The sequence below is a fragment of the Callorhinchus milii genome, unplaced genomic scaffold (assembly GCF_018977255.1).
Source record: "Callorhinchus milii isolate IMCB2004 unplaced genomic scaffold, IMCB_Cmil_1.0 Scaffold8, whole genome shotgun sequence".
Lineage (NCBI taxonomy): Eukaryota > Metazoa > Chordata > Chondrichthyes > Chimaeriformes > Callorhinchidae > Callorhinchus > Callorhinchus milii.
The window spans coordinates 13,480,257-13,507,265 of record NW_024704749.1 but is presented as its reverse complement, the minus strand read 5'-3'; the positions used below and the strand labels follow the sequence as shown (position 1 = coordinate 13,507,265).

The 27,009-nt window shown below is 44.6% G+C and overlaps 1 protein-coding gene across 1 annotated transcript in view; it reads right to left on the bottom strand.

Annotated features, from left to right (window-relative positions):
* The window catches only part of niban2a (niban apoptosis regulator 2a), a 49,360-nt gene that overhangs the window by 9,423 nt on the left and 12,928 nt on the right, over window positions 1-27,009 (bottom strand). The window contains exons 3-8 of the mRNA XM_007909628.2: window positions 18,662-18,792; window positions 14,566-14,694; window positions 12,653-12,758; window positions 12,235-12,402; window positions 5,809-5,924; window positions 1,285-1,389 (exon numbers count right to left, since the gene is read on the bottom strand). Coding sequence (XP_007907819.2) covers window positions 1,285-1,389; window positions 5,809-5,924; window positions 12,235-12,402; window positions 12,653-12,758; window positions 14,566-14,694; window positions 18,662-18,792 — 755 coding nt within the window. The remainder of the gene's footprint in view (window positions 1-1,284; window positions 1,390-5,808; window positions 5,925-12,234; window positions 12,403-12,652; window positions 12,759-14,565; window positions 14,695-18,661; window positions 18,793-27,009) is intronic.

The window sequence follows — 27,009 nt, the reverse complement described above, 5'->3', positions numbered from 1 at the left end:
CAAGATCACAAGACATCTCACCAGTTCTGGCCCAGGCTCCACTGGCTCCAAATCACCAAACGGATCGACTTCAAGATCCTCACTCTCGTGTTCAAATCCATTCACTCCCTGGCACCTCCCTACTTCTCCGACCTCCTCACTCCCCAATCCACCACCCGGTGCCTCCGCTCAACTGGCACTGGCTCCTGCTCATCCCTCACACCCTTCACCCCACTATTGGAGGTTGCACTTTCAACCACTAAGCCCCAAAACTCTGGAACACTCTCCCTCAATCCCTCCGCCTTGCCCACCTGAACACCTTCCTCTTTGACCGTGCTTATGGCCACCTGCCCCGCCCCCAGGCTCAGAGTCAGGCTCTGCCACTTGTTAAGCGCATTGAGACGCTGCCCTGTGTGGAGGGCGCTATATAAGTGCAATTTGTTGTTGTTGTTGAAGACTGCTTTGGATGAAGAATCTTAGTTGGCTTAGCAATGGCTGACTCCATTCCAACCTAGTTCTGGGGGCAGCCCTGCATTGTCAGGTGCCATTCTTAAATGAGAAGTTAAGCCAAGGTCTCGTCCATTCTCACTTGAAGGACCACACACCCAATAATGCAGGCCCTATCCGAGTATTAAATTCCGATGTTGGGTTTAAACTCACAAGCTTCAGACTCAGAGGCGAGAATGCTACCGACTGAGCCAGCCTGGATGCACAAATATTTATCTAACGGTATAGCTAGGCAACTCCAACCCAACATAATCTTTGACTGGGGGTAACAGGATAGTGATTGAAAGTGGGGTGGAAAGTGGGAAAGAGAAAAGAATGCTGCTCAATTTTCCCCTCAAGCCCAGGAGCACTGAGACAAACATGAGATGTGCTTGTTGCTGCCCTGGTTGAGATTGGTGACTCAGCACTAACAGGGTTGAAACTACAGTTTACGTGTCTACGTATTTAGTGCTATATTCGCTGGTGCTATTAACCATTTGCCTACGGGCAGGGAAGTTTGAAAGAAGTAGCAAGAACCTCCTGTCTTACTAATAATTCTTGCATTTGATAATGCACCTTTCACATAGCAAGGACATCTCAAAGTGCTTCGTCAGGATTTACTATAACGCCGTGATGAGGCGCTCTATCAAAAAAAACTAACAATGCAGAGCTCCATCCAGAATGACACTGGAGCCTAGACTGTGAGTGCAAAATCCTGACTTGGGTCTCAGAGGGGAGATTATTGCAAAAAAAAACTCTAGCTGAGAAACGTGTGGATAGAGGGAAAATAATAATTTATAAAAATTCTCAAATACTCACCAGAATCCAAGCTCTCTGTCGATCATGAACTTTCCCTTTCAGCCTGGGATGAATCAACGTCCCCAGCTCTGGGAGTAACTCCTCCATCACCAAATTGCTCATAATCTGTGGAGGGAGAAAAAAATAACAAACCAGCGGTTAGTAAAACCTTCCTCTGTGGAGGCACTTAATCAGTAGGTAGTCATCTGGCATCTGAGTCACAAGTTTGTGCTTCGAGCCTCCAAATCAGGAATTAGAATTCATATAGTCTCAGCCGACACTCCAAAGCAGTGCTGGGTGAGCGCCGTATTGTTCGAGGTGCCGTCCTTTGGATGAGACGTCAGCTCGAGGCATCATCTGCCCGTGGGATCTTTCGCGACACTTGAACAGAGAGAGACCTTGGCTTAATTCAACATCTCATCCAAAGGACGGCACCTCCTCCACTCACCATCGCCGCACTGGCACATCAGCCGAGACCATGAGCTCAAAGTCCCAGACGTGAAGATCAAATATGCCCACAAGTTTTCTCGACCCAAACCTCTCTCGTTGATCTGATGTAAAAACATGGAGCGCTGATCAAAGACATGTTCTTTTGGAGAGAAAAAGATCACTTAAGACGTCTTCACTGTATCTCGCTCGGGACTTGAGATCAAATGTTTTAGGTTATTATTTTCGCATTGCAAGTAGCCCTCTGATATGATGCGGACTTTCAAGCTACTTAGTCAAAAACAGAAGACCACACACTAGCTCCACACTTCAGGGTAAAGTCCAAGCCTGCAAGGATTTCAATTCAGGCAAAACTTAAACCGCAGGTTACAAGTCATTTGATTTATGTACAAAATCCACCAAGTAAAACCCTCCAAAAAAGGATCAGTCACTCCATAAGGATAATAAGATTTGTTATAGCTCTCCTTATCACGTCTTTGAGTAGTCTCAAAGCGGTTCACAGAATATACTGTAAAGTGAATTGACTGTATTTTGTGGGTGAAAATCGGCAGCCAATTGAGCACAGCAGCGTCCCTCAAACAGTTATGGATTGAGTGACTAAATTATTATTATTTTTTGGAAGGGATTATTATCCCCTTATTATTATTATTACATGGCTATTGGTGGGACATTTCTGTGCTCAAATTGGCTGCCGTCTTCGCCTACAAAATACAGTCACTACACTTTACAGTGTATCCTGCAAAGACTTTGAGATGTCCTCTTGTTTTGAAAAGTGCTATAGAAAATGTAAGGATTGTTAGCATTATTAATAATTGGATTTACTCAGCGACCCATTCCAGGATATTTTGGGAACTTTTAGAAGTTTTCTCAGCATGGACAGCTGCATTATTTCTTAAAGCATGAGCTTTAAACAGAGGGAACTATTCTTTCGCACAACAGTAAGATGCCATCTACAACACTGGTCCCAATAAAGTGGCTTCAATAAAAGAGCGATGCAGAGTTTTCAGATGCCAAGTTTCCACATTAGTGAATTATTCAGCCACGAGGTTTCCGAAAGACTTTAATGCGCCCTTTGATCAAGCAATAAAAACCTTTGCAGAATAACAACACAATGACTAAAAAAAAGATTATAAAACACAGTCTCCTTCACAATCCTTCTGAGAATTTCTGCCAACCATCTTGCAAAAGGCACAATGTTTTCTCTCGGTCTCTGTTAGCAAGAACTGTTGTGTGAGTTTACCATACAAGGAGACTCAGCTATTACAGATCGCTGAGCAAAAGAATAATAATCCTTGCATTTGAAACAGCGCCTGTCATGTCCGGAAGATGTCTCAAAGCACTTCCCGGTATAGACAGACTGTGAAACATAATGACTGTGTATATTGTAAGCCAGGGTGCTGGATTTGAGAAATGTTTGTGAGCACCATAAGCAGTATTTTATCCTGATTGGCCAGTCCCATTGCCGTTCAGAGTCTGAGCCCCCAGTCTCCTGATTTGGTTCGCGGGCCGGATGAGATCATTCCCCCGGGCCAGATGTGGCCTGCGAGTGGCTCCAACCTGCTGTAGGCAGACGTGAATGGTTAGAAGTTCCTCTGAACCGAAAGGCAATGCAAAGTAGCCAGAGGGCTGAAACTTCATTATACTACAAGGGACAAGGCGCTCACTTGCAGTGCTGAGCAAACAGGCTCACATGCAAATTCAATTTCAAGGAGAATATTGTTTGCGAGCAATTTACCATTTTCACTCAAAGAGAGTGCAATTGTAATAAACCTTTCTCGCTCGCTGTAAGCTGCCAGTTGTTGCGAGGTCTTTAAATTGAACATACTGTTCCTGTTTCCGTCAATCATTATGCTGGCAAAATCAGTTATATGGGCAGTCCCTCTCTCAGGTCAGTCGCTCACTCTTATCAAGATTTGGCATTAGAAATTGGTTTAATTCGCATGCAAATTGGACAATGTTTTGCTATTGCAGATTGTTTCCAAAACTAGCGAATGGGAGAGAGACCATGAGGTTTTTAATGCCTGGAACATCCTGAGTAAATGAATCAAGCTCTCACTGAAATGTTCCTTCTTCCTTCCCTCCCACATACACTGTATGTTACATTAAACCATTGGGTAGAACATAGGATAGAAGTAGAGCTGAAACTAGTAATAGTGGGGATGCTATTTGCCAGGAATATAAATATATATGTATATTAATATATAATGCACATAAGGATATATTCCATAAATGTTTCCAAAGAGGGGAATGAAAAGAGATCTGTCAATTTGCCAACCTTATCTTTTATAAAAAAATTTAAACACCTATATTTTCATGGCAAATTCCTTTCATTACAGCGTGGTGCCAAACGTTCGTATTTCTACTGTTCTGATACGCAACATACGGGGGCCACTCAGGGCAGAGTTAAGATTGACATCTTCGACCGGACTTTTGTTTTTTCTGCTGATGGTCAGCACCTTTGAGAATTAGAGGAAAAGAAGGAGAGAGAGAGAGAGAGAGAGAGAGAGAGAATGGGGCTGAACATTGCTATGATAGGACTCATTAGGCCTTATTCAATTGGAGTAGGAATTAATCCCGCTTGGTTTACAAAGTCCAACCTTGACAAACACGCAAATGAATTGCAAGAGATTCTAGGCCAATCTCCATTGCAAAAAGCATAGTATTTTTTGGAGAGTTGGAGAGGTTTCTTTTTGGATAACATGAAATTATAGGAAGAGCAGAAAAGTTCAATTTGATGGCGTCTCCACTGAGCTTTAACATACACCAACCTTGTATTATTGTCCTTCATCATTAGTGGCTCTTTTCAGCTCTTTCCCCAGGAACTAAGCCCCTCATAATACCAATAGGTGTTCACTTAAATTCATATTATTTCACCCGACTTGTTTCTTGCCAATATTCTGTTTTCCTTATGCACTTAGTTTCACATTGGATTCAGGCCTCGGCTGATGAGAAATAACAAAGCGAAAATTGTTCATCTTGGGAGGAAGCTCGGTGGATGGCTCTCTGTCCTTCAGCTGTTGAGTGTGAGGCACTCGGCCCATGGAACAAACCCGTCACTTCACATGACCTCTGACTACCAGCTCCAAACATTTGCAGAAAAGCCACAAGTAGAGCATTGTGCTAAACGGCCATCTTTCTTTCATTTCGGAGAGGAAGAAAGAGAAAAAGACAGAGAGAGAGAGGGAGAACGGGAGAGAAAGAGTCATTGGCAGCCAAGAGCCATCTGCTGTTTTCAGACCGTTCGCCCATCACAGATTGAGTCTGAAACAATTATGCAAAAGTCTAGATATCTCTCTCCTAACTCTCCCTCCTGACAGAGGAAGATCTGATCCCTACTCCTCTCGGCAGTTTGCATTCAGGAGATACATCAGCTGGCCTGGCTGAAACATTCCACCAAAACACTTTATAGATTTATATATTTTGCTGTGAATACCTCTTACATACTATTTATATACCACCGGAGCTCACTGACTCATTCCTTCTGCCTTGTCCACCTTCACATCGCACCTGACGACTTTACTCTTCAACCATGCCTACAGTCACCTCCCCCTTTCTCCCCGGCTCGGCATCAAACTGCTAAGCGCTCCGAGACGCTATCCCAGTTTGAAGGGCGCTGTGTAAATGTAAATTGCATTAAATCACGTCAAGCAGCGGGTTGCACAGATTGGACTTGACTTGAGAGAGAGAGAAAGAATAATATATTTCTCAACAGCCCTGGCTGCTGAACAAAGAAAGGAACCAATTTTTAATGCGATTAGTCTCGCATTCCTTCATGGAACGTTGATTTTGGCACGGCTCAACTTTTCATGTCCCTCAAATTAATCTCACTTCAGCACCACTCCTCCCCGAGACCCGCTGACTGGCACAGCCTGAGGGCCAGCGTTCAAAAGGCTGGGCACACAGGCCCTGGAACACAGCCCACGGAGCGCGGAGCCACTGCCAGATCATCAACTAAGTGGAGGAAGTTTATAACAATGACAACAACAAATTGCATGTAAACAGCGCCTTTCACATCCGGAGGACGTACCAAGGCACTGGAGGGTTTGCACCCGATTGAGTCACCCAGGCTGCCAGCCAGACCATTCACCACAAGCCTACCTGCACTTGGTTGCCACAGAGCATGTCCCAGGTGCCATACTGATCCTTTGACTGACGGTACAGACGGACGGCATCGCTGAACGCCGGAGTCTCCACTTTGGAATCTTCCGGCAATCCTAGGTTGTAAAACGAGGGGGGGGAGGAAAGAGGAGAGGAGCATTAGAAAAAAATACCGTGATGTTTCACTCTATAGTAATTAGCGCCTAACTCCAACTGGCCCTTTGTGCACGGGCAGTTTCGGAGCCAGGTGCTGTTAAACCGCACGCGTGTTTATTAGTGAGGGATTATTACCCCTCAGGAAAGTGATCCACCAATCTTCTAACAACCAGGCTCCTACTTACTGTTGGGTAGACAGAAGGCGTGTGGAGTAAGGAAACTTGCCCTAAGGTTTCGCTCAAGCCAGGAATCGAACCCAGGGCCTCTCTCTCGCTGGCGAGGCGAGTGCACTAACCACCAATCTACGGGACTCCATAAAAGCTTCGGGTTTCAGCACAGGATTGCAGCCGGCAGACAGCGATTCGAGGGGAAATCTGAGTTTAGGGGCAATGTTGACAAGATGTAATGTACAGAAAGAGATGACCCCCCCCCCCCCTCCTAACTGGTATTTCCAACTCCTCCCCCCAACAAACACACAAATAACTGGAATTTTTTTGAACGCCCCAGAGATAAAATGTGATGAGCACTTGAACAGGAGGGGAGCAGGGGGTGTGGGGGGTGTGGGGGGAGTCAGTAAGCTACTATACAGACAGGAAAGAGTAAATCACGCAGACAGATTAGTGCAGGGCAAAGGGAATGACTTAGCGAAGGCAGAAGTTATGAACCTTTGGCCGCAGCCATTAATCATAGGAAATGGGAACATGTGGAAGGACTTAAGACATCAATCCACTGTTTCAAACAACAGCACAGACTAAAGTCTGCGCAGCGCACTCATCTTTCCCAGGAAGCTGCTGGCCCAGGAGGACAGAAAGACAGAAAGTGTCTGGGGTGTCTTTAGCGCCGAGTGAAACTGAGGGGGGTGGGGGATGAGGGTGAATTTAACACTGAATCATTCTGCTCAGAAGCTGAGGAGTGGCGAGGATATTGCTGACTGTCGAGCGAGTTCACTGGCACGACCGCGCTCACTGTCAGACCATGACCTCCTTAACATGGTGCCCACATTCCAATCTGCAGTGTGAGAGGCAGCACAGCTGGGAGCCTTGTGGTTTGTGTAAGCTAATGGTAGAGATGTAGGGAGGGAGCGACCGGGGGTAAAGAGAGAAAAAGAGAAGGGTGTGGGGGTGTGAATGTTCTGCTTCCATCTGTGAACGTGCCTTTGTTTTACAATGAGTTGGTGCTGTCAAACGCTCTAACTCTAATACACTCTGAGCATGTGAAATAATGAGCATTTTGCAGCCTGAAGCAACAATAATGCTTGTGTTTGATACTGTGCCTTTCAGACACAGGTGTTCAGGTGCTCCTCGTAACACACGTGTTCGATGCCGTTCACTGATTATCATGTCACATTGAACACGTAAGGAGAGGTTGCATAATCTCAGCACCCGCCCCCCCACCACTCCCTCCTCCCCTCCCCAAACAGCATGTAAAATAAACAATGATTTTCTTTTTGAAGAGTCCAAAAATAGAGGCAGGAAAAAGCTCAGATCAAAGGATGCTTCAAAGGCACTGTGATCGGCAGTCACATTTCACGATGTGTAAAAATATTTATTTATAGTTGGATTATTCAGAGCCTGGTGATTGTGCAGTGGATGGAGCCAGATTCCAAGAAGGGGAAGTAGGAGGAAGAAAGAGAAGACGTGTCATTTCCATTTGCTAAGGCATCTGGCTCTCAGTCAGAAACATACCTCGTACCAGTCGAAACCTACTCTGGAAGAACGATAATTTTAACAGATAAGATAAAAATTTGGTGTCAGCCTGGCTGAGCACTTTCACCTTGGAGTCGGAAAGTTGCGGGTTCAAGCCTCACATCATCACAACTCTTTTGAGCTCATATAGTCTTAGCTCTGCCAGAGGCACCTTCCTTTACACGTGACGTTAAACCCATGTCCCGTCTCTCTGTTCAGATGGACATTACCAATCCCCCCGCCCTGTGTCCCGGTCGACAATACCCCAGATAAAAATGGTCATTCACTTTATGGCTGTTGGTGGGACACTGCTGTGGGCAAACTGGTCGCAAATACAGTCACTACACCTAACAGTAAAATACTGTGAAGCACTTTGAGACGGCTTCCCGATGTATGAGGAGCTACTCCAAACAAAAGGATTATAATAAAATCACCAAAACGGCCCCCAAAAGTACAGCTCTTGCTCTACGATTAGGATGCCAAGTTGCATTCCTTTTGCCCTATGTTACTTCCGAACTGGCATCAAAGACGTTCCATTAACTATGGCCGCTCCGTCCAGCGACCATCAATATATAAATAGATCCGACCACCAACCGGGCGCAAGAATGTGGTAATAAAATCACAAAGTTATTTGGTGAATGTTTGATTTACTGGTGCCTTTTTTTTTAATACTTGTTTTTAATAAGGCATTTTAACATTTTCTTACAACTATGTGACCAAGAATAGAATGTAAGTTAAGAGTTTCTTTTCTTAATGCACTTTTCCCCTCCCACCTCCCCCACCCACTTCCCTTATGTAACTGGTCCCCTTTCGGCCAAAATGGTTGGCAATAAACAGGGAGTTGAAAGGAAATTAATATCTTCCACATGTGGGACTGGGGACGACAGAGTCTGATTCTGGGGGAAGGGCTTTAGGGGTAATCACTGTGTAGAAAGCTTAGGCTTTGTACAGTAACGCTGTAGTTTACCATTGCTGTCAGTAACGTCATAATCCTTGCAGTCTGCACAGCCTAAAAACATCAAGCATCTCGAGTGTCGAGTGTACAGGGGATATAGAGCTCGAAGGACGGCACCTCTGACAATGCATTTCCCGCCCCCCCACCCTTCACTGGATCATCAGCCTAGACCTCAACTGCAAGTAACAGTAGGAATCCAGGCAGTAGTTTCTACACATCTACCAACAATCGTGGAGTCCTGTAGCTCAGTGGTTGAGCACTCGCTTTGCAAGTGAGAGACCTGAGTTCAATTCCAGGCAGAGGGCGAAACCTTGGGCAAGTTTCCTTACTCCACACAGAGCCTAATAATAATCCCTCCAAAACCAAAAACAATAATAAATTGGTCATTTTCAATCTACAACTGTTTGTGGGACATTGCTGTGCGCAATTGGCTGCCGCGTTTGCCCACAAATATACAGTCAATTCACTTTACAGTGTGTTCTGTGAAGTGCTTTGGGACGTCCTCCCGACGTGAAAAGCGCTATATCAAATGCAAGGATTATTATTATTATTATTATTATTATTATATGTTGTTTACAGTGAGCTGACTTGACTGCAAAAAGCAGTCACGATAATTCACAATGAGTATGTGTGAAGCGCTTTGAGATGTCTCGACATGATAAGGTCCAGTACTGTAAAAATAAGTTGTTTTTGTCTTTCTAGGCTGTTTGGAAGCTTGCTCAATCAGGTGGTTGGTAAAACGAGAGAATAAATGGACAAGAGATCAAATCCCAAAACGCCTCAAAGTGATTTACAATAATTACTGTTCTTCTAGTTGTTATTGGTGATCACGGCAGCCAATTTATGCACAGTGTTAACCCTGCAAACATCCAGGAAGTGAACGACCAATTTTATCTTGCGGTGGGAGAATTGTTGGCCAACACATCAGGAGGGAAACATCTCGATTAGGCAAGATATCAATTGCAAGGATTATTAAGATCCATCGCTAGCAAGCTTTTCAAGTGCAAGTGTTGACCCCTCCCACCCCAGAAAAAACACAGACATTTTGTTGAGGGCAGAGTGGTGCACAAGAGGAGTTTAAAAGCCAAAACTTTTAAAAAACTTGTTAACAAAAAAATGCCCCCCCACCCACCTTCCAGGATGCGATAAATGATTGTTTATAAATTTTTTAAAATGGAAAATGCAGCTGAAATCCGAACTGGAGGCAAAACGCCTAGCGAGATTTGACGAGAGCAATTTAGAGTAAGGCAGGCTGAACACTCTGTAGGACTGTAGCATTGCCTCAGGTGTTGCATCGACACAAGCTACGCCTGAAGTAGGATTTACACAGGCGGGTCTCTGGCCTGGCTCCAGCACAAGCCTGGCTGCACATCGAGAGACTTTGTGGCCTCTGTTTACCCAGCAACTCTCATCTACTCAAAGAGAGAAGACACTTTCTCCCCATATCCTGGCCAACAATTCGCTCTCCCACTGGATAAAATTGATAATTTACTTCATGGTTGTTTGCGAGTTCAACTTCATGATGTCCCACAACCTCTTGAATCAAGAGGTGAGAGAGAGCTACCGACCAAGCCAGGTTGACATCCAGTATGGCTTCTCCCTGTTCCTGGATTCCTATGAAACGATAGGCACAGAATTCATTCTACATTATCCCCTAAGAAAAAGTACCTCATACAAAATCGAGAGTAAAAATCGCTGCCTGTTCTCCCACACGGTCAGTTCCTTGAGCACCACCCGACAGGAGGGGAGGGCAGGACAGAGCAGAGCGAGGGAGTATCACTGTCTCCCTGGGAACCTCTCGATAAGAGTTCTCCCTGCAAATCTTCTCCGAAAACTAAAAAAAAATTGGAGACAGCCACCTAAAGAGAGAGAGAAATACCGGACCAAACACAGCTTCACTGTGTGGCAACAAAAGGGCCATTATGGAACCCGTGTCTCAGCTCAAAGCCGGGGCCAGCCTGGAGAGTCACTTGGAGAATCTGGTCAGAAATACCAGTGAGCTCACAACCCACCAGAATCTACAGGAGTTAAACACGGGAACCCCTGAAACTACAATGGCTCTTAGTGGTCTCCAAATCTGGTTCACGTCAGGACTATGATCCTGTCCCAGACTCCTTTCGAGCCAATTGGATTTCGGAGTCACTGTGTGGAGCAACAAGGGGCTAATAAAAAGTAGTTTATGAAAAGGGAGCTTTAACATAGCCGGCCTCAAGCGAGGGCTGTGTTTATTTATACACGAACACACTCCAAGACACTGCAATCAGTGCGTATCTAAAGAGAGGCATTGTAGGACAAATAATAATAATAATACTTGCATTTGATATAGCACTTTATCACATCATTGAGACGCCTCAAAGCGCTTCACAGGATACGCTGTAATATATTACTGTAATTTATTCTATAGATTATATATTTTGTGGGCAGAACGCGGCAGACAATTGTGCAAAGTAGCGTCCCACAAACAGTCGTGGATTGAGTGACCAAATTATTATTTTTAAAAAATGTATTGTCCATGGAAAGCAATCCGCCAATCGACTAACAGCCGGATTCCTACTTACTGGGAGCTAAACAGAGCCATGTGGAGTAATGAAACTCGCCTACGGTTTTGCCCTGCCCGGGAATCAAACCCGGGTCCTCTCGCTTACCGTTTACAGGAGAATGTCATCTTAAACAAGGTCATTTTACAGGGAATGTGTGGGTGAACAGCACGTGAGCAAGGGGTTTGGGAGGGGGGGTGGGAGGGGAAGTCTTGAGGGAACATGTACAGCAAAGTCACTGCAAGACCTGGGATTCATTACCTCACTGGTAGCAAGTGGGTTCTGTAAGCAAGCCAGCGAGTGGCCTGCCTGTCAGACACCAGATGGGAGCTTTTTTTATATAAAGAAAATTTGACTCATCACAAATTTTGACTCATAGGAAAGAGTTTTGAGAGAGCTTCTAAATATGGCATCAGGAGTTCTTTTAGGCACATGGCAACGTGTAGCCTTGGAAAGGACTCAGGTTTGACTGTGTTTTATTAAGGAATAGAACGGAAAAGCGCTTTTCCTGCCGACACATAATAATAATTATAATCCTCACATTTGGTACAGGGTAAATCCTGTGAAGTGCTTCGAGACATGCTCCTGGCATGAACGGCGCTATATCAAACGCAAGGATATTCTTTTATTATCTATGTGCCAAGAAGCAAGACACTCTGAAAGTTTGAAGCTGAGTAAAATGCTCCTCCAACTCTTGTTACTGAAATACTCTGGTTTCTCCCTGTGCTGCAAACATTTTTAGGATCCAGCAGTAAAGCAGCCAGCGCCTTCGGCAGATGAGAAAAGCAAGCCTTTTTTTTTTGATAGATGAACAAATCTGCAGAGACACCACTTCAGTGAGCGAGTAGTAAACATACGGAACACGCTCCTCGGGGAGACAGACGGTGGAAGCAGAAAGTGTTGATTCTTTCAAGAACAAATCAGATAGATTTCTGTTAGAAAATAATATCTCAGGATGTGTACCTTGGGACACGACATGTGCAAGCGAGTGCCAGGATGATCGAAGGCGACCTGGAATGGACCTTGGTCTTCTTTCGTCTAGAAAATTCTTATGTTCTTAAATGAAACGTAAAACAAACGGCGCGGTGCTCACCATTATTGAGATGTCTCACGCAATCCTGGAAGACAGCCTGCCACTTCTGCTGCTCCTTCTCCGCCAGGACAAAGAAGTAAAAGTGACGTCCGTATGGATGCCACATCATGGTACGGAACTCCGTCGGCCATTTTAGAAAGGGCGAGCTGCTCGCCTTCCCTTTGATCCCTTTCAAACACAAGGAGGATAAAGGGGTGAGCGCCAGCTCATGACCTGCCAACCACCCCCAAAACCCCCCTCCCCTTGCAGAGCCACCCCACTCCCCCCTTCCCCGCACAGTCAGAGGTTATTTGAAAAGAGAAGTAACTTTCTCCCGGTGTCCCAGACCGTCAATTCCACAATGTGTCGCACATCCTGCTGCCCCCACAGCCCCAAAAACCATCCGTCACTCACTTCCTGGCTAAGACATGGTACGTACCTGGCATGCTGGCACTGAGCAGTTCCATATAGTGATCAGCTGAGTTCAGCACCTTGTAACCCGCAAAGTTAATGACTCCTTTTGGACTGGATCCTTTCTCGAGAGCCTGCAAAGCCGTACACACCACAGAGGTCATTAAAACAAGATTGATTTACTGTAGGACCTTCACCAGTTTGAAAAGAGTAGGGAGTTTCTCTCTTTCTCTCTCTCCCCGGGTGCCATGTTGAACAATCCCTCAAAATAAAATTGGTCACTCAATCCATGATTGTTTGTGGGACGTTGCTGTGCACAAACCGAGAAGCACTTTTAGAGACATCTTGATGACATGATAAGGCGTGATATCAAATGCAAGGATGATGATGATGATTATTATTATTATTGATAGGTGAGGCCCTGGTACGTGAGTGGTTCACAGGTCAAGCAAGAACGCAGGCAATGTCACTCTCATGACATTGCCTAAGACGATGGAATGTTGTGTGCAGAATGTAAGTCGTCAGACGTAAATAATGCAGGTTGTAATCTAAAGACTGGCATTTAAGTAATGATTGGGGCTCGAGATTGACCAGAGACTCAGGCAGATTGTCTTGGGGAATTTTCTACTTATACTGATCCAAGTTGGTCAAACTTTGTTATCGATAAAGATAATAATATGGAGTAGGATCACAGTATCTTTAAACGTTCACCTGAATAGGTGTTCTGGCCAACCCCATGTTGGCGTTTCTTCTGAGAGATGGTAGCTCTGACAGTTCAGTGCTCACATCCCCTCCCACCAACCCCCACCCCACCCCTCCAATGGAGTGACAGCCTACACTGGGAGCTCAAAGTTCTAGCTCAGGGCTTGGACCCATGAGTTTCCCTCTCAGAGGCGAGAGTGCGATCAACTGAGCCAGGCTGACACACAAAATGTGAACAGGGAAAGGGAGATCAGAAATTGCTAGACGAAAAAAAGACAAAGATCCATCTAGTTCGCCTTCTACCATCCTGCTCGTCGCTTGCTACAATAATGGGAGTTGTTGGTGGCAATTAATTCTGTATGGATTAGTCTACAGAACAGAAGGTTAACTCTGTGAAAAAGCTGGCATAGACGAGATGGACTGAATGGCCTCTTTCTGTGCTGAAAATAGTGCTTTGGTTGCAACTGCGGCTTGGGCTGGCTCATGACATAAGCATTCATTACATGCAAAACAAACTGGTTTTCCAAGGGTGGGGTTAGAATCATTTTGATGTGGAAGCAAACAGTAATCTGAACTAATGTGCAGCTTGTATGGTGCCTTTCTTAATGGAATCACACAACTAAAAGCGCCCCACAAAGAATCTCTGTTGCTGATTTTCCAGACAGTGGTATAAGTGGTATAAATACTGATAAGTTCCTGAGGAAACTGCCAGCGTCAAGCTAAGGAGAGAAATGAGCACGATATCCCTGGGTTCACAGCCAAGTCCCATCCTGCCCTTGACCAAATTCCTGGGGAAAAATTCCTGGGACTGAAAGGATCGACTCTTAAGAGAGCCAGCACAAAGCATGTATTAAGTTGTTGTTCTTGACTGGGCGAGGACACAGAACTTTGAATGCCGGGAAAAATAAGTCGGCAAGTAAATGGTCATGATCCGACATTCCGAAACCAGGTCGAGAGAGGAGAGAGCGGGATCCGGTTTGTGGATCCCAATTCAGTTAGGACCCACGGCCATGATGTTCAGTGAGTGATAATTAACCTGGGCAATTCTGAGTTAAAACCTTTCACTGTTGTCGAGCGTCCTCATCACCAATCTGTCTCTCTGTCGCAGAAAGGACAGGTGCTGTGGATCTGCTCAATTTGCTTCTTAAAAAAACAAAATAACAGTACTTTCTAGTACTTAGTGAAATTGCCCGTCGAGGTAGAAACACGGCTCATGCAATCAGTTGATGCACATCTCACCATTTTGCTGTCGTAAAACAGGATGTTGTAATCATCGTGGACAACGAAATGCCTGTTCTTCCACTTCCTGCTATCTTCCATGTACTGGTACAGATTGCCAGAGAAGATAAGTTTATCCTTGAGTGGAACCTGTGAGCAACAAAGGCAAGAGTTAAGCAATTGTTCTTTATGCAGGTTTTGCTCACATTTATAGCAATTTGACTTAGTCATTTAGCTTGGGAATGGATTGGTTTCCATTCTACGACTGGGATCCACAGTTTGTGTGTTCCAAGGTTAGGGAATGACCCAGATTGACTAACTCAATAAAAGCATCATAAACAAACCTCAGAATTCTTCGCATCTATTCCATCAATGTGACCTTTTGTTTCTTCACAGTAACAAACAATGAGCAATGTCTGTCTACGGTTTGAATGCTTCTTTTTTACGTGTTCAAGGAGGGAAAAAAACAAGGTGCATGCCAAACCAGATAACTCAAGGCTGATCATCCTTTAACTCATTCATTACCATCACTGTCTGGAATCCAACACAAAACAGATTTCACACGGACTTGCTGTGTCTGTAAGAGGCTCAAACCAACAACCCTCCAACACCACACGAGCAGCAATCATATAGTCCTCTTCACATAGGAGAACGTCTCAAGAGCGTTTCACAGTGATGGGGTTGGACACTGAGCAAGAGAGATGGTGGAGGTAACCGTCAGTACAATCGGAGAGGTAGACTTTAAGGCAGAATTTGAAGAAAGACAGAGAGAGAAAGAGAGAGAGCGAGAGAGAGAGAAGGCGAGATGGAGTGGTAGAGGGAGGGAGTTCCAGAGGTTAGGGCCAAAGTATCTGATTTATTCTCCTGCCGATGGTGGTTCAGAGGGGATGGGAGACGTGCAGTAGACCAGAGTGGAGGTGGGGAGGGGGGAGGCAAATGATGTACACAACACTACAGGAATCCACTAAGTCACTTAAATGCTTTTTGTTTCAGCTCCACATTGCCAAACCAAGAGGCAGTTGGCCGCAAAGGAGCAAGGACATATCCCAACACAACATCTCCAGTACCATTCCTTTTGGAGAAAGTACAGCAATACGAGCTCTGAATCAAAAGCTTATCACTCAGCCAATGACTTTGATGGAAAGGGTTCTCACCCCCCACTACCCTGATAACTTCCCCTTCCTAGCCCTCACCTCTTCCCCCACACTCCTCAGCCATCGACTTAATAGGCATTTGCAAGGTAGTCTCCTGAACAGTTTCTTGATCCATTACTGCAGGTACTGAGCGGAAAATAATAATAACAAATAATTATCCTTGGATGTGATATAGAATCTCATCACATCGTCAAGACGTCTCAAAGCGCTTCACAGGATATACTGTAAATTGCAATGACTATTTTGTAGGTGAAACACAGCAGCCAATTTACACATAGGGGCATCCCACAAACAGCCGCAGAGCAAGTGACCGATTCAGTAAATGTATACTGAAGGGCAAATGAACACTAGAGAGGGTTGGAGGCCGAGCAGGGTGATCAGGATGGATTGCCAAGTTAAAATATTTGGAGAGAGACCAAGCATTCCATACATTGCAGGTTTGTAGATGTTTTAAAACTGCCTGAATTTCCCCCGCCCATCTGACCTTTGATTGTCACCAGGTATTTGCAAGGAGATATTGGTTTTCAATAGTAACTTTTCTCCCTAGTGTCCCGGCCAACACAATCCACCAGATAGTTATTAGTGCAGAGCCAATTTAGGAGGTTCTCCTCCCACTGGCTGGTTCAATGGCAAGGCCCATCTCCAACCAGCGCAATCCCCATGCTCACCCAGCAAACCCTGGAGATCAAACCTTTTCCCGAAAGTCGGAGAGGATTAGATAAATGCATTCTTCTCTCAGTGGGTTCGTCAGTTACAAGAGGGTACAACCTTAAAACTAGCGCAAAAATGGGTTAGGACCAGGACAAGAGACAATAGTCTCACAGAGAGCAATTTACTCTTACGCAGTGCCTTTCACGTCAAGAGGACGTCGCAAAGCAATTGACAATGCTAGATAGGTACTGGAGCTGGGGTCGGGGTGGGTAGGGGGTCTGCGGGGGGAAGTTGACCAAAAGCACGTACAGGAGATACGTATTGAGGGGTGCCTTGATGAGGGAAGAGGGACAATTGCTATTTGGACAGTAAGACTATTAAGGGATATGACAGAAAGGTGGAACTAAGGGACACTGCGGTACGCAGATCAAGTACGCAATGGTAGATCGGATCTCCTATGTTCCTACTATGAGGATGAGTGGAAGGAAAAACATGGGAAGGTCATTGGAATCTTGTCAGCCTAGTGTACTCTTCATCCTGTCTATGGTGATACAAACCTGTGGGTGGTCCTCATGGTCTGAAGGCACTGTCAGCTCAGGACTGACTTACTGGAGACCCAAACACTGGGATGTGCAAAGCTGATGCCTGAATAAACACACAAGCGCTCATTCTTATGAAAGAGTCTTCTCCAGTTACCAGATCAGGTTTCCAGAAGTTTGCTGAACTTTTCTAAAGGTTGACCTCTGCGGAAGGTTGACCTTAAAGGTTACATGAGGTTCTGCAAAAATAACTATTTGCCCTCAATGGATTTCCAAAGCTTAGTTACTGAAAGCTTTTGCTAAATCTACAAAAATGCAACATTTTATCTCCAGGACTTACCTCAAGTACACCCACCCTAGGGTCCCTAAGCCTTGGCTGTCATCAACCCGCATCTAAATTCTCTGAAATTAGGGCAATTCCCTCAGGGCAGGTGTGGAACAGAAAGAGAGAAAGAAAGGAAGAGTGCACCCACCCCCTGTACCAGACAAATGGAAATTTTCACCCACATGTGGAACTCTCAGTAATTTGGTTTGGACTCGCCTCAATATGGTGATGGATTCCCATGTGAGTCTGACACCCGGCTGACCAAACAATTTTTTTTTTAATCTTCTGCAGAGAGGAAATTTGAACAAGTAAAATGTTTGATTTAACACCGAGACAACTGAAAAAACATCGGGGAGACAAAATGATCTCTTCTCCCTTGAGCATGACGGCTCGGGACAGGAGGTCAAGCCAACTAGTTATCTGAAGCAAGCGAAATATGGAATTTGAGACAGGAGATACCAACGCAAGGAAAGATGTCATTCTCTGCAAGCCATGAGTTCCAGAGATACTTAACCAGGGAGCAACGTGCGGTGGGGAGAGGCAGCAACCCAACCTGCCAGCTCGAACCACAGCAACCGTCTCAACACAACTGCATGAAAACCAGCACATGTTAATGCCAGGAAAGGAAAATGGTCTGAGCCACTCAAACCTGGTTATTCGTGAAAAGTCCCAGATCACACGACCCATCACTCCTTGGCCTACAACCAAATAATGAGAAGGTGACAATGAAGCAATGTGGAGCTTTGCTGTAGACAAAGCCAGACATGGCCACTCGCCATTCGTAGTGTGTTTGATTGTTCATCACTGTCCATGAGGTGCCCAACTCAACGAGTGAAGCTGACATACTCTGCACCGGTGTCATAACCCACACCTTACATTGGTCAAGATGTTGGAGGATGTTCAGTGGAGATCAGCATTGATGAGCATCGTAAATACTGGTACAAGTAAACAGATCCCAAATGCCTTCAGGCTGTGCTAACGCCTGATTTCAGTAAAGAATTCAAGTATTCATTTACTTTCCATTTGCTTCCAGACCCAAAGAAGCCAAAGAGCGACAGAGCAAGCCACCAACAATGGTTTATACAATGATAAGGATATTTGTTTGCTGCCAGGATCTGGCTCTGTGTATTCCATCGGCTTGTTTGCTCCTCAGCCCCCTGAGTAACCTGAACTCTGAGTTTTGACAATGAGGACTTGGCATCATTAGTAACAGCCAGCAACAATGGCAACAACAACTTGCATTTATATTCTGTTACATTAAGCCTGTGCTCCCAACTCCACAAGACATTGAGACCATCTCCCCTGCTGAGCGGAAGCCAGAGATGGAGGCCAGCGTGGAGAAACAGATTAGGACACATTGAATTAGTACATTACAAACGTGAGGTCTTGTCTCCCTGAGCGGGTGACGGAGAGCCACAGGGCAGGAGCCTCTGATTCAATACACTTGCCTTTCTCTCCAGAAGCTGGGGCTGTGGGCCACCATTTTCTTCCACCTCGTAGCGGATCTTATTGAAGAGTGCCAGTGGATACTGATCCTCGTAGAACTGAAAAAACTCTTGCAGGATCTTGCCAGTCCTTTCTGCAAGACACAATACGGTTCAATAAGGCACAATAACATAATAATAATCATTGCATTTAATAAAGCACCTTATCATGTAGTTCATAGAATCATACAACACAGAAGGAGGCCGTTCGGCCCATCGTGGAGTCATGTAGCTCAGTGGTTAGAGCACTCGCTTTGCAAGTGAGAGACCTGGGTTACCCAGGGCAAAACCTTGGGTAAGTTTCCTTACTCCACACGCCTGATAATAATCCCTCAAAAAAGAATTAAAAATTGGTCATTTCAATCCACGACTGTATGTGGGACGCTGCTGTGTGTAATTGGCTGCCACATTTCGCCCACAAGTATAAAGTCAATTCACTTTACAGTCTATTCTGTGAAGCGCTTTGAGACGTCTAGAAGATGTGATAAGGCGCTGTATCAAATGCAAGGATTATTATTATTATCATTATTATCAGGTCTGTGCCGGGTCTTTGAAAAGAGGTGTCTCAAGGAGTTTCACAGAATATACTTTAAAGTGGAGTGACTGTATTTTGTGGGTGAAACGCGGCAGCCAGTTGCATTGAATAGAAACTGCTCAGGGCGACCTTGGTAGCTGTGCCAATTTCCTTTTGTTTAAAAACTCATCACAGAGCACTTGTCAGTGCATCGGCATTATCTGCTCTCTTCACTAGATATCTCTCTTTTCCAGTCAAGTAAATATAGAATATGTATTAAAACTCTCACTTCCTCAACCGTCAAGCTCAGGCAAGAAGAGATACAGTGGGGTGTAACCGTGCCAACAATTAACATGCGCTCACTCGTCTCTGATTACTGTTAAACAGCAGTTTGCTAGTGTCCATCATCAAAGCAAACACGACCAACCTGGAATATATACCCAGAGTGAGTCACAACCCAGCATAACGGAACCTTTGTTCATTTTCCTTGCCGCTACCCACCCCCACCCCACCCAACGATGTGCTGTTCTGACAAGTGCAGTCATATCATGCGCACAGCACTTGGATACCTTGCCAATTCCCATCCGTTTTGAACAGGCATTGTTCGGAGGCTTATCTACCTTACAATGATCAGGGAGGGTGAGGACCGGATGACAAACAGTGCAGTAATCGTAATCATCATTGCAGATTTGCATATAATGAATCAAATACAAGGTGGCAATTCAATCGAATGGCCCAGATGCCCCCAGGAAAACATGAGCTGTGGGACTGAGTTACAGCCTTCAGCTCTTCGGCAGCTACTTCCTAACCCACATCACAAAGAATAGTCCTATATCTTCTGAAAGAGAACACTCGACCATTGGTGTATGGAGTTAATAATAAAGATAATTTCCTTGAATTTGAAATAGCGCCGTATCACATCATTGAGACATCTCAAAATGTTTCTGGTATTTTGTGGGCGAAACGCAGCAGTCGGGATGAGTTGGTACCACAAGAGTTGCCAAGATGAGGTGTTGGGAGTGGAAGAGGAGATATTGGCGTGTTGCCTAAAATGAAAACAGGCGTCAGCCTGGCTCAGTCGGTAACACTCACACCTCCGAGATAGAAGATTGTGAGTTCAAGCCCCCAAATCAGGTCTTTGAACTCACAGTCTAGGCTGGTGTTCCAATACAATGCTGGAGCAGGGAGCGTACTATACAACTGCAAGTTGTTGTTGCTTTTCTGATGGAGTATAGGTAGGTGACAAATTCTCAAACGCATTCTCAAACGCAGTTGTACAAGACGTTAAGTCTGAGGTGTATCTGCAAGATTTCCGTAGTGGAACATAAACACTGCAATGGATACAAACGGCCGGCCATTTGCCAAAATGCGGCAGAGGAAACATTAAATAATGGAACTGGCCTTTTGCCAGAAACTACTTAGCTCACTACTTGCATCAGAAATTTTATTAGATCAGCTTTGCATTTAAGTGCATTATATCCCAATAAGTGGGCTGTCTAGCTTTACATGGTGGGGAGATGGGTTGCTTTAGAGGGAAAAGGGAGAGCTGAGGAAGTGAGGAAAAAAAAGAAGGAACATTTGGAGACAACGACTGATAATCAGAGTCTCGGTTTCAGTGCTACCCCTTCAAATTATTTTTAGATGCAATTCCCTTCAGTTCCAGGAATTGGAGAAATATTTTGGCCGACCTTTTTTTATGATGAACAATACTTTTATTGCTATAGTTTGAATTGTCAAAATTAAACTCTTTTGCCAGAAAGCAATATCTAATGCAATTGACATTTATATGGTGACTTTCACATCAGGTGGACGTTGACTTCATGACTTCCAGGACATTCGCCCACAAATATACAGTCAATTCACTTTACAGTATATTCTGGGAAGCGCTTTGAGACGTCGAGGAGATGTGGAAAGCACTATATCAAATGCAAGGATTATTATTATTATTATTGCTGTGAGCAAATCGGCTGCCTTGTTTGTTTACATTCTCTAAGGGGGATTGTCGGCCAGGACATTGGGAGAAACACCTTTCCCTTTTCAACTAGTGCCACGGGATTCTTAATTTCCATCTGAACAGGCAGACAGGACCTCAGTTTAACATCTCATCCAAAGGACAGCATCTTTGACAATGCAGCGCCCCTTCAGCACTGCACTGGGGTGTCAGCCTGGATTAAGAGCTTGAAGTTGGGTTTGAATGCACAACCTTCTAGAAGACTATAAGGAGCGAATGCTACCACCTGAGTCAGGTGGAAATCTTACATATTGCACCATTTCTAGAAGCCACAGCACCTTGAATAGAAGACGCTCACAGTCACGTTCCACACAGTGAGCTAAGGACTCCATCCAACATTTGTTTCGTGCATTTTGCACAGAAAAACATCACATCACAAGAGAGAAGATGGGAGGGTGGAGGAGAGCAGGTAAAAAGCATTGCAAAAGCTCTCTCTCTCTCTGCCACATGCAAACTTGTAAATGTTTACGCAAAATATCTTACAGTCATTGTGTTTGAATGACCGTTTATGGAACTCAAATGCCAAATCAAATATTGGACATGTATACTCTGGTGAGGAGAGTCAGAGGGATCTCTTTGGAGCAACTCCACGTCCAATTATTGGAGCTGGTTGTGTGTTCAATCTTTTTCTTCCAAATTACTTTTTCTTTCTAACGTGTGTGTGTGTGCTGAGTCAGAGGGTTCTGGGCTCAAACTCGCAGTCTAGGCTTCGACAGCAGCAAAACTGTGCACAGCGATGTCTCATAAACAATCATGAGGTAAGTGCCCAATTTTATCAGGGGAGGTGGGGAGGGGGAGAAATTGCTGACCAGGACACAGGGAGAAACTCCCTTCTCTTTTCGAACATTGCCAATAGGATCTTTAACGTCTATCTGAACAGGCACAGATCAGACATTGGTTTAATGTCTTAACTGAAGGACTTCCAACAATGCAGTACACCGCCAGCACTACACTGGAGCATCGACCTAGACTATGAGCTCAAAGTCCCCAACGTGGAGTTTGAACCCACAACCTTTTGACTCCGAGGTAAGAGCCCTGCTAACTGAGCCAGGCCGGTACGTAAACACGATGTTTACCGTGTTGCCCTATGTCTCCATATCATAATAACACACACAAAACATTAGAAGTATTGTCATAGTCTGGATAAATCAAAAGACCTAAAACAGTCAAAGAAACAAAACGTAGCATTGCAAACTTAGTTGGTATGCAGCTGCACCTACTTTGTTGCTTGTTCCAACTTGCCATCAAATTATTTGTTTGGACTAATCTTTAGAGTAAATGGAGATGGCGGAGAGGAAAAGGAGAGGCAAAGGGTGAGGGGGGCGAATGCACAAACAGCTAGAATAGAAGTGACTTTCTGCTGAGTCCTCTACTGCTGTTGAAATTAGAGCCTAGGGACAACGTTTAGCTTCACAGTGGCCCCTCATCATTTGTTTGCTTATTAAATGATAATTTGCAACAACAAAGAGAAGGCGACAAAGAGTTAGCGCAGGCAGGAACTGCACTAACATTCAACTGGGGCTGTTCCTACCCGGCAAGTACTCGTTCCCACAGTCCCTGCCAACTCTCTGAAGGATATTAGTTACTAATGCTGATGCCCTGCATTAGCAAGGTCGGAAATGTGAATTCTGCAGGGCTGTTGTAGGCGTGATTTGAAGGTGAAAGGGCAGGGATTTTAAACATTGATCCAAATGTCAGTAACATAATGCAAAGACGACCCAGCTATAATCACAGGCAGCAGCAGTGGTTCAGATCAATGAGGTTAAAGAGCATCAGCCGGTCTCTGTGCTCAAGCCTGTAGAGTGAACACTGACCAGTGCTACAAGTTTAGGGATCAGCGAACCTGTGGGGTTCAGGGAGCTGACTGCTCAGCTTCAAACCCCTTCCAGTCTATTCCTACATAAAAGTGAAGCAATGTCTCCTTATCGGTGGGTACTCAGCTCTGTCTCGTTTCACGAAACAGGAGATTTAAAGCAAATGGAAATGGAAAGTGAGCGAGTAGTAAACGTATGGAACAGGATCCCCAGGGAGACAGCGGAAACAGAAAGTGTTGATTCTTTAAAGAGCAGATTAGATGGTTTTCTGTTAGAAAATAATATCTCTCAAGGCTGAAGAGTCGCCCAGCCTGTCTAATCCACTTGCAATATAGCATCAGGAGGTGGGGTGGAGGGGAAAAGAATGATTGGAGAAAGAGGAACAATTGAAATGCAGTTATGTCTCATTGCAATGTATGGATGGTGACGGATTAGCAATTAAATCCAAGTGGTAATATTGTGAAGTCTCCGAAATGGCAAATGACTAAGAGCTTGTAAACTATTGATCAGCTAATGCGATGCAGGAGCTTGACGATCCCAGGCTAATCGAAACGTAAGCTTTGTCTGGAAATTACGAACAGGATGCACTTTACACACGCAAAAAAAATCAAAAATACGACATACGCTTTGTCTTTGACAGCAAACTGATCAGATCTTCCTATCCTTCCATCAGGGTTAAAATCCCTGAGTGACACTACTGCCTGGTCAGAGAAAAGGGAAGCATGTGAGTGGAGAGAAGTCTCACAATGCAGCTGAGAGGCATCAGGTTGAATCCTCACCATTTACAAAGGGCAGATTGTTCATGACGAATGTTGACCATTAATTTGAATACCTCTGTTTACACTTCACATGAGCCTCTGCCCTTCCGATTCCCTTCTCCCTGATGTACACAATCACCACGTGCAAGTACAGAAACCCCTTTGGTGTGAAAATAGCACCTTGTGATGCCTTAATTACTGGTGGCGATGTCAATTACCACTGGTGATAACTAACAGTACAATATAAAATTACATTTGTATAACGCCTATCACGTCGGGAGGACGTCCCACGGCAGTGGACAGTCAGGGAGTTGGAATCAACCTCACAATTTGTAACCCAACAGTTTCACCTCAAATATTGGTTTTAATTCCTTTAGTGTTTGAAGAAACCAAATGAGGTACAGGAGTGAAAGACCGGTGTATGAATTATTCATTCTTTTGACTTTGAAGCTGGTCGGATGAACCTCACGATGAGCCATAAGCTGGTTCCTTACAATGCTACGTTCCTAGTTCTCTTCCAACACCCCCCAAACCCCCAACCCCTTTTTCCTAAAGATGCACGTTTCCCATTGGGAATTGGAAATCCTGGCTCGCATATCACCAGGTCTTGGCTGCTAGCCTTTTTGTAAGTGTTTAACACTACTCAGCTCGCTCCCAGCCCAGCTGCTTACTTACAAGGCCCAGAGGGGCTTGCGATTTGAATTGAGAAGCTATGTGAGCACTTTATTATTGAACCCAGCACTAAGCTACCATTTGCTCAGTTGAAAAACCCTGATATGTGCGTTACTGACAGCATGACAACATGAAGCAGCTCAAATGCTTTCCAAAACCTCTTTGTATAAAGCACTTGTTATACTTTTAGTTCCAAATTACACAACGATGGCTTGCTTTGCTTTTTGCCTGAAGTTTCACACAGGAATCGTTTCCCTTTTTCAGAGCGATTTGATTTCCATCAAAGTCGAGCATTTTATAAAATGTAATAAGACAATTTTTTTAAGCAGTCTGTTCAGTATATCATTAACCCAATAATGGATCCTTGGAAATAGACCCTGTCAGCAGCCATCAATCTCCTTCCGTTGTTAGCTTCTCCACGTTTCGTAAGAGGAGAAATTTTGGATTCCCCCAAAAATTATGTGGCTAAAATCGTTCCTGAGGAGAGAAATTTCCAAGTGTTTGCTTTGACTTCCAGCTGGAACAGCAAAGCTGGCAAGAAGTATAAGCAAAGACCATAATGAAATCGATCGTCTTTTAGAAGGATTCGCTGATGAGACTCCTGATCAAAGAGAGTCACTCGCTCAATAAACCGTGCTCAAACCACACAGCCAGTCAGTCAGTAATGTATACACTAATGTATACACTGTAAACACTACTCACTCACTACCTCCACACGCCTCTATTTACCTAGCAGTAAGTAGGAACCTGGTTGTTAGTCGATTGGTGGATCGCAATCCAGGGGTTAATAATCAGTTCAATAAATAGATAAAAATAATAAATTGGTCACTCAATCCACGACTGTGTGTGGAACACTGCTGTGTGCAATTGGCCGCCATGTTTCACCCACAAAATATACAGTCAATTCACTTTACAGTATATTCTGCTAAGCGCTTTGAGACATCTCAACAACATGATAAAGCGCTATATCAAATGCAAATGCAAGGATTGTACTTGGGTTGCACACAAGTGTTTGGAGCTCGAGACAAATCTGTTTGTGGCTTTCTTAGATAATCAAATTGGAACAATTTTCAGCTCCAGTGGTGCGCAGAGGAAATTAATTCGAAACTGATGTTAATTTCAATCCTTATTGTGCATAAAGAGTTGCAATCAAAGTGGCTCGCTAAAAGAGTGTGGAGATTATTTCGAGATCTGATTGAATCATTACTGCATGAAAGGCCGGGCGAAATGAGCAATTTTATTATTTGTTCAGCAACCTTGATAAAAGCAGTCCAGCATTATGAGGGTGTGGGGGGGGCGCGGGGAAGGATTGCCACCACAACATTGAATGCATATTTCAGCTACTACAACAAAATATTACATTGTATAGGGCCTTTCACGTCGGGAAGACATCCCAAACCTTTGGAACTCTCCCTCAATCCCTCTGCCTTGCCCCCACAACTGAAGACTCTTGCAATTGACTACTGCGTTTGACCCATAAAATATACAGTTAATTCACCCTAGAGTATATTCTGTGAAGCACTTTGAGATGCCTCAAGGACGTGATCAGGCGCTGTATCAAATAAATAATATAATACTAATCCTTGCAAATGCAAAAGTTGTTATTGCAGGATTTTTAGAACTGAGATCTGCTCAGTCAGCACAGGCAGGGAATTGTACCCCTGACCTTCAGCTCTGTATCGCCACACGCAGGGGTAAATGTGATGCCTCAACTCAGCAGCTCATTGGGGGAAGGACCAACTCCCGTCCCATTCCTGAATTGGGGTAAAGGGTTCACTCGCACTCTCCACACCACTGACCTGAGCCGCCAGTCACTGTCCCCCGTTGGAGAGAGTGAGAGAAATCTCTGGACCTCGTCAACATGAAAAGTTAATCTCCCCAGAGATTGCTTGAATGTTTCCACTGGCCTCACTATGAATGCTATTTCCTACAGGGTCAGTGCCTTCACTACAGACTGTGTGTTTGCCGCATCACAGAGGAGCAAAGTCCTGGCTCGCGAAGGCTGGGAATGTAAGGGAGCATCTAGATTGTAGAATGAATGGCAACTGTGGGCTTCTGTTGGAAGCTATTCACGCTGAGACATGCTTGTTCAGCAAGTTTACAGAGAGCTTGGGGTACTTTAAGCAGTCTCCAAGAGCACGTTCAATAGCCAGTATTATGAGTGTTGAAGAATTCTCTTTCATTGACTGTTAAACTGCATTGCAAGAGGCACTGGGAGCTTGCGAGCATTCCCGGGGGGAAAATTATCAACATTCCTTGTACATTCCCAGCACATTTTTTCATTAACTCTAATCCAACATTTTTTCTCCTCCCCCACCCCCACTTAACAAGTCGAAAAATGATGAAGAAAGTTGTAATTAGAAAATAACTGGATTCATGCACACTTATGAGTCTGCGACACATGAAAGATTATTTAATTTTGTTTCCAGTTAAACCAGTGTAAACGTTGGACAAGCAATTTGACAGTTTTATTATCAAGTTGAAGTCCAATGTCTGCACAAGTTATCAGTATGGGCAGGCAACTGGTGACTGCTTTGACTGAA